Source organism: Myiozetetes cayanensis, unplaced genomic scaffold (genome assembly GCF_022539395.1).
Source record: "Myiozetetes cayanensis isolate MyiCay16 unplaced genomic scaffold, myiCay2020 scf1, whole genome shotgun sequence".
NCBI lineage: Eukaryota > Metazoa > Chordata > Aves > Passeriformes > Tyrannidae > Myiozetetes > Myiozetetes cayanensis.
The window spans coordinates 105,665,534-105,678,733 of record NW_026086604.1 but is presented as its reverse complement, the minus strand read 5'-3'; the positions used below and the strand labels follow the sequence as shown (position 1 = coordinate 105,678,733).

Sequence of the window (13,200 nt, the reverse complement as noted above, 5' to 3'; positions counted from 1 at the left end):
AAGGAGAATTTTGAGAAGCTGATACTACATGAGTTCAAATTCTCCTCATTTGGGTTCAGTTTAGGGCCTGAGGATCTACTGGAACATGGATCCTTCTGTTCTGTGACCGCTGGTGAATGTGGGGAGGGGATGTGAGCCATGCTTGCCATGGGATGTGATTAGAAAGGTTCCCTCCTTAGGCTCAGAGCCAATTTCCTAAAGTTGATGTTGGGGATAACATTTTGGCAAAGTGCTGACTCCTCGGTTTTCCTCATAATTGTCCTTATGAAAACCACCCTTTCCTGAACTATTATTGCATTTATTCTCAGTTGGCCTCAAAAACAATGATCCATAGATTTGGCTCTTTCCATTTTAACCTATTCCAATGTTTATGCTGCTGGAGATCAGGAGTGATGCCAGCACAAGTTCAGGCAGCGGCTAATGAATATCAGAGATTTTCTTCTGTGAGCCCCACTTCCTCACAGCATGTTCTTTACTGTCCACTACTGTTTCTCTCCTGTTCCTCTCTGAGGTCACTGCAGTGCCGCTGAGACGCAGATCCTACCCCTGCAGAGCGGATTTGGTCAAGGGAGCAGAGGTGTGAAACCCAGTGTGCTGCCCCAGCCATGGGCCAAGGCGCCGAGCTTCGCAGTCCTACACGTAAAGATGCTTTGGGTGTCCCCTTTGCTCTCCTGCTGTCAGTGCTGGTGGGGGAGGCAGGAGCGTTCCCAGAGGAGGGGGCACTGCAGGCAAAGAGCGAGCATCGTTCTGCATTGTGGTGGCCTGCCTTTGAACTGGTAGCTTAGCCTTGAAAGGCCAGGTCTGGTAGTGGCTGATCTTGATTATACCGTGTGAATACTGTTATCCAGTCCACCCTTGCACTTTCCAGCCATTGTGCAGTGGCGCTGCCTCATTTCTTGGCTTGGCAATACCTGCTTTTTTCCTAGGAACCAAAGCAAAATAGCCTCTGATCTCGCTGCCCATTTCCTTGCCTAGCTGGGCATGAAATCACAGGTTTGTATCGCTGCCAGGAGCATCCAGCTTCCTTTCGTGGGCTCATTCCAACCACCGTTTTGCTAACTGAAAGCCTTCCAAATTCAGCATCGCAGCCTACTTACTGGGTTTCCCAAAGCCACGTAAACTTTTCTGACTGCTTCCCTGCAGCCCTGGGATGGTTTCCATAAGCACAGGTTCTTCTGCCCTCCTTTTTTTCATCTCAGCCTCAGTTACCTTACAGCTAACAGGAGCTACTCTCTCTGACCAGGAGACCAGGCTTGAAGCCAGGGTGCAAAGTGCTTTTACTGGGAAGTAAAATCCGTAATTGCACAGATGTGAAAAAACATGGACAAAAACCTGTTTTCTTGGCATAATTTTAGTGTTTTGCTGATGACTTCCAGTTCTATTAGTTCATCTAATAAAAAGGATTACCTCTACTCACCTCCCACGCCTGCCTTAGTAGGAAGTGTGAATCATTGGGATCAGAAGTATGGTATCTGCCCAAAGAGCCAACAAAGGTCCATTGATAGCCCTTCATTTAAATGGAACTACAGCCTCTGGCTTCAGCAGGAGCCTGGGCAGGGGAAGGGCTGGGTACAGGCTTTTAGGTGGCTGTCCCCTGTAGCATCCTCACTCTGGACCCATTGCAGCAACACTTCAGCTTGTTCCCATCATCTGGGTTTGTGGGGGTTTATCAGCTTTTGTAATGTCAAGGTTTTTTGGTTTTTTTCCAGTCTCCATAGGACAGAACTGGGGCAAAGCCCTCTATGAATAGGTGTTGCAGCTGGAGACAAGTGGTTTGAGTCTACTTATTTTCATTTTTCTCTTCTTCAAGAACAATGATGGTACCATCCAGCACAGGACCTGCTGGCTGGTGTGCAGAGAGAGGCCCCCTTGGTTGTGGACCTGTTCTTCAGGGAATAATGAAAAACCACCCTGCCCTTCTTGTTTCAGCTGGGCAACACTCCGGTGGGTCCCAGACACACAGAAATCCATGGTTAGGGATCACTGTCAGACTCCACACCAGATCCATCCATTTCACATACAGCAGCAAAGGGAACATTTTGGGTTTTTTCCCAGCTTGGCAGGACATGAATCAAAGCAAAGGCAGGCGAGCATACCTGGAGCCAAGGAAAACTGGGAGGTGCTGAGTTACCAAAACTGCTTTCAAGTGTCAAGGGAAGGGAACGTGTATGTGTGTGTAGGTGTCTGGCATCTCTTGGGCTCCATCCCGTTTTGGGATAGTCCAGGCAGGAGAACAGTAAATCCCCAAAATATATATTTTCTGGCTTAAATTTGAGTGGGAGTAGTACATGTGGTAAAGGGCAGTGAAAATCAAACCCATTCCTCCTTGGCTTCAAAAGCTTGGACTGCAAGGGAGCTTCTGTTCAGGTAGGACATAAGGGCAGGGTTTTCCTTATTCAGCAAAAGTGTGAGGCAGGGTAACAGAGTGCTGGCCAAACTAAATAGCAGCTCTTTTTCCAGCCACCCTGTTTATCTTTTATGCTCCTACAACTCCGGTGGTTCACATTGCACTGGGTGGCATCTTGCCTTAAATTATCAGAAAAGGTTTTAAGGTCAATGGCTGATGTCCGGAGCACTTTGTTCTCCAAAAAAATGCCCATCCCTCCTCTCCTCTCTCTGCATGAGTTTCCTCCACTTGCTCAAACTGCTGCTGTTCCTCCTGCAGGAAGGGCTCACCTGCTTGTGCTGCAGCTGCTGAACGACCACACCACCCAAAAAACAGGCAGTGGTCTGCAGTGCTGCTCAGCACAGCCCAGCACAACAGCTGCAAGGAGTCAGGCTGGGAGGGGTCTCAGGGAGAAGGGTTTTTTGTAGAACATGTCCGCCCCCATCCCAAGTCCCACTCATCCCAGTCATCTGTTACAGCTCTAGGGGTATTTAGAAGCCTGAACATTCCCCAAACTGAGTGAAGACACAAATTTGTAAGTATTTTTTGGCCACCTAACCACACAGGTGACTCTGAGGAAGATCTCTCATGTACTCAGCCAGACTCAAGGGTAGTGGGTGCGAAGATTCTCAGAACCACCATGCCTCATGAAGTGTCTCAGTGCTTTGACAGACTCAGCCATGAGATCCTTTGGATTATGGACCCTGGCACATGCCAGATTTCCTAAACGCAAAGTGCACCTGATGTGAGTATTTCTAGAGCAGGAAGGGAAGTGGTCCAGCACCAGGCAGAAGCAATTCACTTGGTGTATAGAGAGGGAGCAGCCTTCTTCTTAGTGGGACATCTGCAATAACAGGTCAAACATCTTCCCAGTTTTCTTCATCCACGCTTTAGCCCAGACCTGCCAAAACATGGTGCCTTTGGTGTAGAGGCTTAGATCTCACCTTCCTGCTGCCTGGAAGGTTGGAGAAGAGCTGAAACACCTCCAGCTACCAGTCAGGGCAATGGAAAGGGTTAAGGAATGACCTGATGAGCAGCTCTCTGTTTAGGTTAAAACCTCTGGAGCAGATGTTTGGTTTCTTATCCTACAGAACTGAGAGCAGTTTTGGAAAACAAAAAGCCCATGATGCCACTGTGTTGGGTTGCATTTGCCACCAAAAAGTCTCACGCTCCTGAAAGGTGCCACTCAGATCTTTCTGGGGTCTAAATGTGATGCTGCTGCCGGGCAGCTCCACAACACTGACCAGCCCTGTCCTTGCAAAATTGCCATGGGGCAGAGGACAGTATGGCAAACATAGCTATCCTCACTCCAGAGGATGGGAATCACCATGAGGAGAGTGATTTATACTGGAACTGCCCCAGAAGTGGCAATTTAAGTCTGGGGCTGGGAACCACACGCTGTCCCCAGCCATCAGGGCAAGGAAAAGGGGTGAGCAAACACTAGGTCAGCCCCTCCTGCCCCCCAGCCCCCAGAAGGTCCCACAGCCAAGAAGGGGTATCACCAAGCTGCCCCTCACATAGGCACAGACCAAAGCCTTATCCTATAACATAAATTTGGGAGCCGGACAACAGCAAAGGCAGTCACATGCACCACAGGGCTGCTGTGTGAGGCAACTCCTTTTTGAGGGAGGAGATCCCAAAGTTAAAGGTCAAACCCTATCATGTTGGAAGCTTCCCTCAAACTGTGACTGTCTAAAGGCAAATAAGAAATCGTCTTCGGGGAGAAAGCAACTGGCTTGCATTGGATGGCTCTGCCCACAGCTGGCAGGGCTGCCTAGCACCTGCTTCCCATCCCCACAGTGAGCAGAGAAATGGGTGTTTCTGCAGCAAGGGACCCTCCAGAGGGGACCCCATGAAGAGCTGGGAAGAGGTGGGCATGAGGTACCAGTCTCATATCTCAAGGAGAAGTGATGATGGCAGGACAACCCTACTAAAGCCACAGTGGAACTGGTGTTCCGAGGTGTTAGAGCCATCCTACACTTTGAGCAACGATTACTCCAGGACAAAAAAACAACCTCTGCCCCGCCATGGCTATGCTCAGCCTGAGGGGCTCACAGCAGCTCTTTGTAGAGGGGTTAAACTAGGAACCTCCTTGCCAGGCCCTGTGTCGCACCGTGGTGGGGACCGGGGCACTCAGTCCTCTGCCTGTGTTGGCAGCATCCCTCACGGACATCCCTTCTGAGGGGCTACGGGGCAGCTGGCTCCTCTCTGTTCCCTCGGGCACCCAAACGCTGTTTCACACCTTCATGCTGCTGTTGCCATCGCTGACACACAAGATCAAACCCGAGGCGTTTTGCTAAAAGCCATAGGAAGTCTTTCCAGCTATACTCCCAGCCTTTCCTTATGTTTAGCTTAGCCGAGACATTCAGTACATTCATTCCCTTCTTTTTTTCCCCTTTTAACAAAAACAAGCAGAGTGCTAAGAAACGCAACCCCTCTGGGAGGCTTTCAGCCTTGGCCGGAGCCGCCCGAGCACCCCCCCCCGGGGCCGGGAGGCTGCCGCTGGCCCGGGCTCAGCGGGCGGCTTTCTGGGACAGTCATTCCTCACTCCAGCCGGTGTCCGGGCGGCTGTGCGAGGGCAGAGCGGAGCCACTCCATCCCGGCTCGGCACCAAACGGCAGCGGCATGGCGCTCCGGGGAGCCTGCCTCCTCCTCCTCCTCTGCCTCCTCTCTCTCGCCCAGGTCTCCGACCAGCAGAACGGCAAAGTCCGGCAGAAACCGGCGGCTTCCAAGAAAGGTAAAGGGGGCAGCGGCACCTTCCCTGCAAGGAAACCTTGCAGGGCTCGGGGGGGATGGGGGGGAGGGGGTCTTGAAATTAGCCCACTTGTTTGGTCATTTAACAGTGCTTCAATTAAACTTCTTTAAAAATTTAATAAAGTGTCTTTTTCTGTACCCCACCCCCTTCCCCCGTGGGGATGATTGTGTAACTTTTCTGTAAAACACTTGAGGATATTGTAATGGTTCTGGTGGGTTCCTACCTTGAGTGAATTTGTTGGGACAGCTTGGTCTGAGTTTCAGACGGCAATGCATTTTCCATGTGCTCTCTAAGGTTCGTACCAAACCTTTCCTATACTAAAATCCCCCTTGCTATAACTCCCCACCCCTTCTCATTCTTTTTTTCAGAAGCAAGTAAGTGGCAGATGACAGACAACTGATTTGGAGACAAAAGTAGGCAAAAAATACATAATCCATAAAAACACTGGCCTCGGGTATATGTCACACCCTGCATGAGCTCCGACTACTCAGGCTTACCAGAGGGCAATGCATACAAAATTATGCCTATGTTTTATTTTCCCTAGCGGGTTTCTTTTTTTCCTTCTCCTTTTTTGCTGCTTTCCCATCCTTTCTCCTTCTGACTCAAGGCACATTAACTACAGGAGAAGGCAGATAGGGAAGCAGCATGTGAGCCTGCCTGTGTCTGACCGCATACCCTTGGGCTTAGATTGCTTCTGGCAGGCGCTTTTCTGCTTGGAACAAAGTGGGGAGCAAGGAAGAAGCATCCCTGGAATTCATTTGGCCAGGCTGCTCTCTATGCTCACCCGGTTGCTGTTTTTGTCAAATACCATCCTTGAGAAAATTTTTCCCTTTTCTCCCATTAGATCTTTCTATGAATTCACAGCATAACTGCTTATTCCACATTTTGTTTCACAGGATGTAGAATAACAGAGAAAACAGTTTGTGACTGATTTCTAGAGCAAAAAATACCCCTTTGGGCTCACATAAGGCACATATATGCATTGTACTCACTGGAGGTATAAAGACATTTCTTAGAGAAAACCTATTTTAGAGATAGACACTGAAGAGAGACATTTCTTAGAGAAATCCTATTTTTCTCTCTGTGTCACTGCAACTGCTGTTTGTAATCAATTGGTGACAAGAAGGTGGGAGAAAAATCACCTTTTTGACAGGAAAAATGTGCTCTGGTTTAAAAACCGTTGAGGGAGGTGTCCTGAAAATCAAGTCATCTGGAACAGCTGGTGGCATGTTTTACTCAGAATTTCTTGTCAAAGGAGACATCAAACTTTCTGTGGGGAGAAGTCAAAAACCCGGCAACTTGGCATTTTTCGGCCAGTGGCATCCAGCCCCACAGCGGATTGGCTGCCCTACCTTTGCTGGAAACTTCCAGCATTTCTTGATTAATATTTTTCAGATTTTTACCAATGCCAGGGCGTGGGGAAAGGGAGGAAAGTGCTACAAAGAGCTCAGGAGGCTCCTCACCTCCAGCTCTTCCCCGCATCCAAGCCTGCCTGCCCAGCCACCACAAGGGCCAGGGCTCAGCCACTCCTGCTCTGAACAAAGGCAGGTTGGCCCCATCTCATCCTCATCCCAGGCCTCTAGTACCCCCATCCTCACCCCCATGCTCACCCCCTGCCCTTTGCCACGGAGGGTCAGGCAAGGCAAAGCCAGGGGAGGGTTGGGGTGTTTGGCTGGATTTATTTTTTTTAATCTATGTAGCCAAACCACAAATGTTAAAAAAGAAAACACTGATTTGAGCCAAGCATTTTATCTTTCTTTTTACTTTTCTTTTGTTTTCAGTTTGGTTTGGGTTGGGTTGTTTTGGGTTTTGTTGTTGGTGTGTGTGTTTTTTTTTTCTTTTGTAATTACTGCTTACATTTGGATCTGCTTCAGAACAAAAATGGTGCTGTTTCAACATGAAAAGCCAAACCACAGTATTTAGAAAATGCTGAGAAGGCTCATTCACTTTGCCTGCTGTTGGGTTTTTCCCCCTCAAATTGCTCCCCAGTTATGTTTCCAAATGCAGCTGTTCTGCAAACTCTCCCTGAGCCCTGATGTCTTAGAGGGCAACGGGATTTGCATTTGCCCTTGTCTGGTAGCTCTGGGGGTCTCACCTGAAAGGATGCCAAGGGGAGGCAGAGGATGGCACTCCTGTCTGGAGGCAATGGCACCCCCTGGCTGAGGGATAACAGGCTGGGCACCTGCCAGCCCCGGTGGGGTCTTCCCTTGGTCACGGCTGTGGTGGGTTGCTGGGGGCACAGGAGGGAGCAGCTTTGCATAGTTCTCACATGTATTTCTAAGGTAACTGGAGGCAGAAATTGGAGTTCAGATGCTTAAATCAATGGATAGGGACTAATTTGGGCTCCAGTCCTGATGCTGCCCAAAATTTCAGTATACTCTTGTAGTCTGGGTGCTCTTTCCTGAAAATGCCCGTGAACATTTACACTGAGGTAAATCCATGAAGGCATGTTTGGTCTGCTCCTCTGTTCCAGGGACAGACTGCAATATGGGATCTGACTGTTCCAGGTGGGACATTCATGGAAATGCCAGATGACGGAAGAAATACCGATGGTCAGGGAGGTTTGATGGCAGAGACTGTAAATCAGAGCAATGCTCATTTCTCTGGGGGACGGAAGCCTGTTTGGATGTCCAGGCAAAGCTAAACAACCCACATGTAGATCCAAATTTCATATAGTATTAGTTAAATAATTAAAATTAAATACAGAGGGATTTGTTTGTTATTCATCGTATAATTAGAACAAGGAAAAACGTGTGAGAGTTCCCATTTGCAGCATTAAATACGTTTCTGGCCGGGCTTTCAAACCAACAGACTACTGCGACCCACATCTTTCTGCGAGTCTCGTTTTCATCTTGTCTCTGCCCACTCTTAATCCCAGTTGGCTGCACAAGGACCCACTCCAGCTCTTACTGGCATCACTGGCATCCCGCATGCTGGCTCCAGTCACAGCAAACCCAAACTGTAAGGAGGCTTGATCCTGGGCTTGCGGAGGCGAGCCTCGAGGAAATGACAGCAGAGACAAAACCCTGCAGTAATAATATAGAAAACTCAATGCCTGTTGATGTAGCTGTGGTACTCACTTTGTAGCTGAAGAGCAAGTTAACCAGCCCCGGTTCTCCACACAAAGTCCTGGTGAATGCACTGCTGTAGGAACATCTTGTGGCCCAGGATTTGGAAATGAGGCTGTCACAAGGGACAGGGCGCTTAGATAGTTATCGAGGAGACGTGTCACCTCTCATGGCAGGGACCCTCCAGGTGGAAACCCACCAGCAAACCCAGTTGGAACATCATAAGGAGCTGTCCCAGCAAGGCTCACTAACAATGTTCTGCCATGGCCCTTACTTAAGTTACTTAAACTTTAGAACATTTGTTCTGCTGCAAGAGAGGCTTGCAAGGAAAAATAAAACAGGATTAATTAGCCGTTTCCCACAAAGTGTTTTCATCAAAGGCAGCAAAATAATAACTAGGCCCTCAGTGTTAAGTGAATCCATTAAAGTTAATTGAGCAATGAGTAAAGCAGCTTTAATGCCCTCCTCCTGATGTGTCTGGCTTTTCATATTCGTGGCACTATGTAATCTCAGTGCTGGCAATTTTGTTCTGCATCCAAGCTGCTTCCCTACTTGCCTGGCTTGGTGCCTCAGCTCCCCATTTCCTTGGCAGTCGAGGAAGCCCGTCCTGCTGCATTTGTGGGCAAATTGTTCCCTTTCCTTTCACCCTACAAGGACTACTAGATGCTTATGACAGGCAAGGTAAAGCTTGTTAACAAGCAGTTAATAGCTTGTTGGAGCCCTTGCAGAGGCAACACACCTAGCAAGATGTAGGCTTTAGCAGTCAGCTGCAACCAATTCCCTGGACAAAGAGGTGTCTTCTCACAGTAGGAGAGCAGCTCTGGCCAGTTTTGGAGTACCTACACTGGGGACACTGAAGATAAGGGTGAGGCAGAGGCAGCCTGAACTAGGAAAACTGGGTTGATAGTGAAACCAGGCTAGTGAGCAAATCATTCTGATGTATGTGCAAGGGGGCACAGGTGTTGACTTTGTGGATTCCTTTTGTTTATCATTCTCTGAGGGCAAGGAAATCCGGAGTTTTGATGATAGGAACAGGTGTGGTTGCCTCCCCTGGGATGTAACCAATGGTTATGCTCTCTCCTTGACTTCTGCAGCAGAGGGTGTGAGCCTCAAAATGATTGAAGACCTGAAGGCCATGATTGACAACATCTCTCAGGAGGTTGCTCTACTGAAGGAGAAACAAGCACTCCAGACAGGTATGGGACTCGCTGAACAATGCATGGCTTTTGCTTCATTAAACATACACAGGCAACAGTCCTAAAACGTCCATCTTCCAGCCATGCTCCACAGTTATTCTGTGGAAACTCCACCAACATCAAATAGGAGCAGGATTTGCAGAATACAGAACAGAAATCAGATAAAAATGCAAGTTAAGGAGAATTTTCTCCTTAAAAAAAGAAAGGAACATAAGCAAAATCAAGGCTTTAGTTCCAAGCTCACATTCATTGGGAAGTACTTGGTTTGGATATTAAAGTGTGGCTCTGATTAGGTATTATTTAGCTACAGTACCCTGTACTCTCAAGGTTTAGAGCTTAAAGAAAAACAAAGTAATTTGACATTCTTAACACTAAAATCAGAGGCAAGCAGAAACTTCTTCTGAAGACCTCAAGCTATGCAAGCACAACGCTTCTGATCAAAGCTTATTAAAAAAGACCTTTTTTTTTAATCTTGCATAATTAAGATAATTTAATTGGTATGCAGGCTTTTTCCCAAAACACTCCAACACTCGGGAGTGCCCACGACAAAACTTGTTTTCAACAAACTCATCTGAGAAAGAGCAGCATTGGCTGGGGAAGAGCGAGACCAGGGGCAGGGGCAGGAGGACCTGCTGTGCCTCCTCCCCAGCAACAGCAAAGCTTGTGAAGGTGGTGGGGTCACCCTTAAATTCCATTTTTCCTGGTGATTGGCGGACAGGGAGCGCACATCCCCATGACTGTGTCCTTCATAGGAGGGTGGGGGGCCCTTGGAATCCTGTGCTGCCAAGGGCTGCTGTGAGGCCTAAGAGAAGAAATTTTTAGTTTGACTGCTGGGTTTGCTGCTGCTGCTTCTTCCTGGGCACCATTTTTAAACCCGATTCCCTTTCTGTCTTTTTGTTCTGTTCCTGTGGTAACCTCTCAGTTTGCCTGAAAGGCACCAAAATTCACCAAAAATGCTTCCTGGCATTTTCGGACACCAAGACGTACCACGAGGCCAGCGAAAACTGCATCTCACAGGGCGGCACACTCAGCACCCCCCAGAACGGGGAGGAGAATGATGCTCTCTATGACTACATGCGCAAGAGCATCAACTCGGAGGCAGAGATCTGGCTGGGCCTCAACGACATGGCAGCAGAGGGAAAGTGGGTCGACATGACGGGCAGCCCCATCCGCTACAAGAACTGGGAGACTGAAATCACCACCCAGCCCGATGGCGGCAAGCTGGAAAACTGTGCAGCTTTGTCGGGGACCGCCATCGGCAAGTGGTTCGACAAGAGGTGCAGAGATCAGCTGCCCTACATCTGCCAGTTCATGATCGTGTAGCGGCGGGGCCTCTCCCCTTTGCCCACCCCCAGCCCGTGCCCTCCCCCTCAGCAGCAGGATTATGAAGCTATAGGTGTGTGTACGGGCACACGTACGTACGCACACCCGCGCGCACGTGTCCAAGTAGAGTCACTCTTTGCAAAGAGAGTCGTCGCGGCTCGGTGTCGGATTGTAGAGCGTTAGAGCATTTCATCTGGCCCCATCCAGCCCTCTTAGCAGCTGCACTGTTCTTTCTAAGGCACGATTTATAGATATATTTTTTTACACGGGGAATCTATTAGGATGGCTCGGTCGTTTTGGCAAAGAACCAGTGCAGCAGTCCAGCCTGGCATACAGCTGCCTCAGCTGCCCAGGGCTGTCACTCTGCAGTGTCCTTTCCCATCTTGCTGAGCTTAGCTGGGACACCAGCAGAGCTAGTTTCTTCTTTCTTCTCTTGTTTTCCTTCTCCAAAAACCCTGGCAGTGATTCGTGGGAGCTCCTTGTTCCTCATAGTACCACAATTCAGCCTTCTGAGGATCAAGGTCCTGTCTCAATGAGTGGAGGGAGTTACTCTTGCTTTGCATTGACAGATACAACTAGGCTTATTTGGCGGAGTACCAGCTGCTCAATGAGTTGTCCAACTAGTTGAGTTATGTGCATGAACAAATTAACAAGTTACAGACATGTTTGGTCCTTTCCTCATCAGCCAGAGGCCAGTCTCACTGATATCAGTGGGAGAGCAAGACCCACTGCCACATCTTTCAGTGAAAAAATTCCATCAGAAGCTTTATTTATGCTGCAGCATCATGGTGGAAGCAGCGATGACTTGCAACATATTAGTCAAATATCTTATTAAAAATAGAAGATTAAGGTATTACATAAATAACATAAACATAATGCTATTAGGGAATACGTTGCTATATAAAAACAACAGTGTATTGAAAACAAACCCAGGACAACTCACTTCAGCAGCTTTAGAATAACCTGACCTGTTTTATGTGATGGGAACCCAGATGAAATAGTCCAGTTGCTGGTCTAGGCATAGTCCTCAGCAAGCATAAATCTGCTGAGCACTGCTTGTGCCAATGCAGTCATGCTCAGCTGAAAGTCTGGCCTCAGTAATTTTTTAACGAGACATGGGTAAAAGAATAGAAATAAATTTAAATTAACAGTGATGATGGGAAAGAAGCGCAGGTCATCCTGACAGCTTAATGAAGCTTTGCTGGCTGTTGGCTGAAAAGTATCAGAGGTTCTTTGCAGTCTAGTGCTTGGTAATAACCCCTCCAGTTTGGGTCACATCCCTTGAGCTTCTAGTTGGGGGTGTCAAGACATGATGTTGTTGGGGATCCTGTGGGATAGGTATTCCAATATGCTGCTTTGTTAAAAAGCAACATGATGGTAGGTCCTCCAAGACATCAGATTTGAGCCAAGCTGGAAACACACATAGGCAAATGCAGAGTGCATGCTTCTGAGGCTGTCACTATCGCCAAACTCTCTGCTGTTCAAATGATTATAAAATAAAAATATCTACGTAGCTTGCTGAAGGAACGGAGTTGTGTCAGTGTGATTGGAGTGCTTTCTTCCCCTTGTCTTTCTCTTCAGAGCAGCTCCAGGGATCTGTCTGAAGGTTGGAGATATAAAAGGCAGAGGGGAAAAGAAGGCAGCGAGAGCCTCCTACCCTGTAATATGCTTTATAGGATTCTCCTCCTACTGCTCCATTGTCATCCCAGTCACATGCCATACACAGGATACAGGAAGGGAATCCTTTTATAGGAAAACAAGATTTCCTTCCTCCCCTCCTCTTGCTGCTGGGAAATTTCATTCTAAAATACAAGCCAACACAGAAGAAAGGTCCCTCCCTCAGCCCTGTTTGGCAGCAGTAGTGGTGCTGGGGGAGATGGCACCTCAGGTCCCTGTATTGAGACAGTCCTTCCCAGGCTGCCTCCCACCTCCTCTGCAAAAAGCAGAGCTGCAGCAGCACCAAGAATTCCTCTCCTTCACACACTGATGTGGTGACGACTTCTCCTCCTCTACCTCCTCCCCTCCCACATCCCACACAGGAGAGAGGACTGTCAATGAAGAAGACAGTGCTCCACACCAGTCCGTGAAGTTTCAACTGCTGCAGAACTGCATGTGAAATTAGGTTGCTCTCGCACAGAGGGCAGCCCTTTGCCGAGCTTTACTTTGGGCCCTGATCCTGAAGATTTCCAAGACTCTTTGCTGTAGGTCATGGTTACATGCTACAAGCCAGCTTGTTTCAATATAAATCCTCCAGTTCCTTTGGCAGATATTCCCTCCATGTTTTGAGATACGCATGAATGCAAAGCGACAATGCTGGAAGAGTTGCTGGCTTCAGTCCTGACTGGACATAAACCTCAAGGTCTTAACACACAATATGTGGTCAGAGAAGTAAACAGAAGGCTTTTATGGGAGCCCAGGAACAGAAGAGGGACGATGTGAAAGCTGTGGACCCTGGCAATGCTGAGCTTCAGG

At 48.3% G+C, this 13,200-nt stretch overlaps 2 protein-coding genes across 2 annotated transcripts in view; one reads left to right on the top strand and one right to left on the bottom strand.

Annotated features, from left to right (window-relative positions):
* CDCP1 (CUB domain containing protein 1) overlaps positions 1 to 13,200 on the bottom strand; it is an 88,379-nt gene that overhangs the window by 37,298 nt on the left and 37,881 nt on the right. The gene's annotated exons all lie outside the window — the stretch shown is intronic.
* CLEC3B (C-type lectin domain family 3 member B) lies at positions 3,336 to 12,255 on the top strand. Its single transcript, XM_050328913.1, has 3 exons — positions 3,336 to 5,123; positions 9,304 to 9,405; positions 10,328 to 12,255. Exons 1-3 carry the CDS (start codon positions 4,730 to 4,732, stop codon positions 10,726 to 10,728), a joined length of 897 nt encoding a protein of 298 aa, XP_050184870.1. The 5' UTR covers positions 3,336 to 4,729; the 3' UTR covers positions 10,729 to 12,255.

What these genes read in the sequence shown, in the direction of transcription:
- CLEC3B (XM_050328913.1), top strand. Translation starts at nt 4,730, where the DNA reads ATGTTTAGCTTAGCCGAGACATTCAGTACATTCATTCCCTTCTTTTTT. An exon ending in ACCGGCGGCTTCCAAGAAAG is followed by an intron (nt 5,124 to 9,303) that starts GTAAAGGGGGCA and finishes TGACTTCTGCAG; the next exon opens with CAGAGGGTGTGAGCCTCAAA. An exon ending in GAAACAAGCACTCCAGACAG is followed by an intron (nt 9,406 to 10,327) that starts GTATGGGACTCG and finishes GTAACCTCTCAG; the next exon opens with TTTGCCTGAAAGGCACCAAA.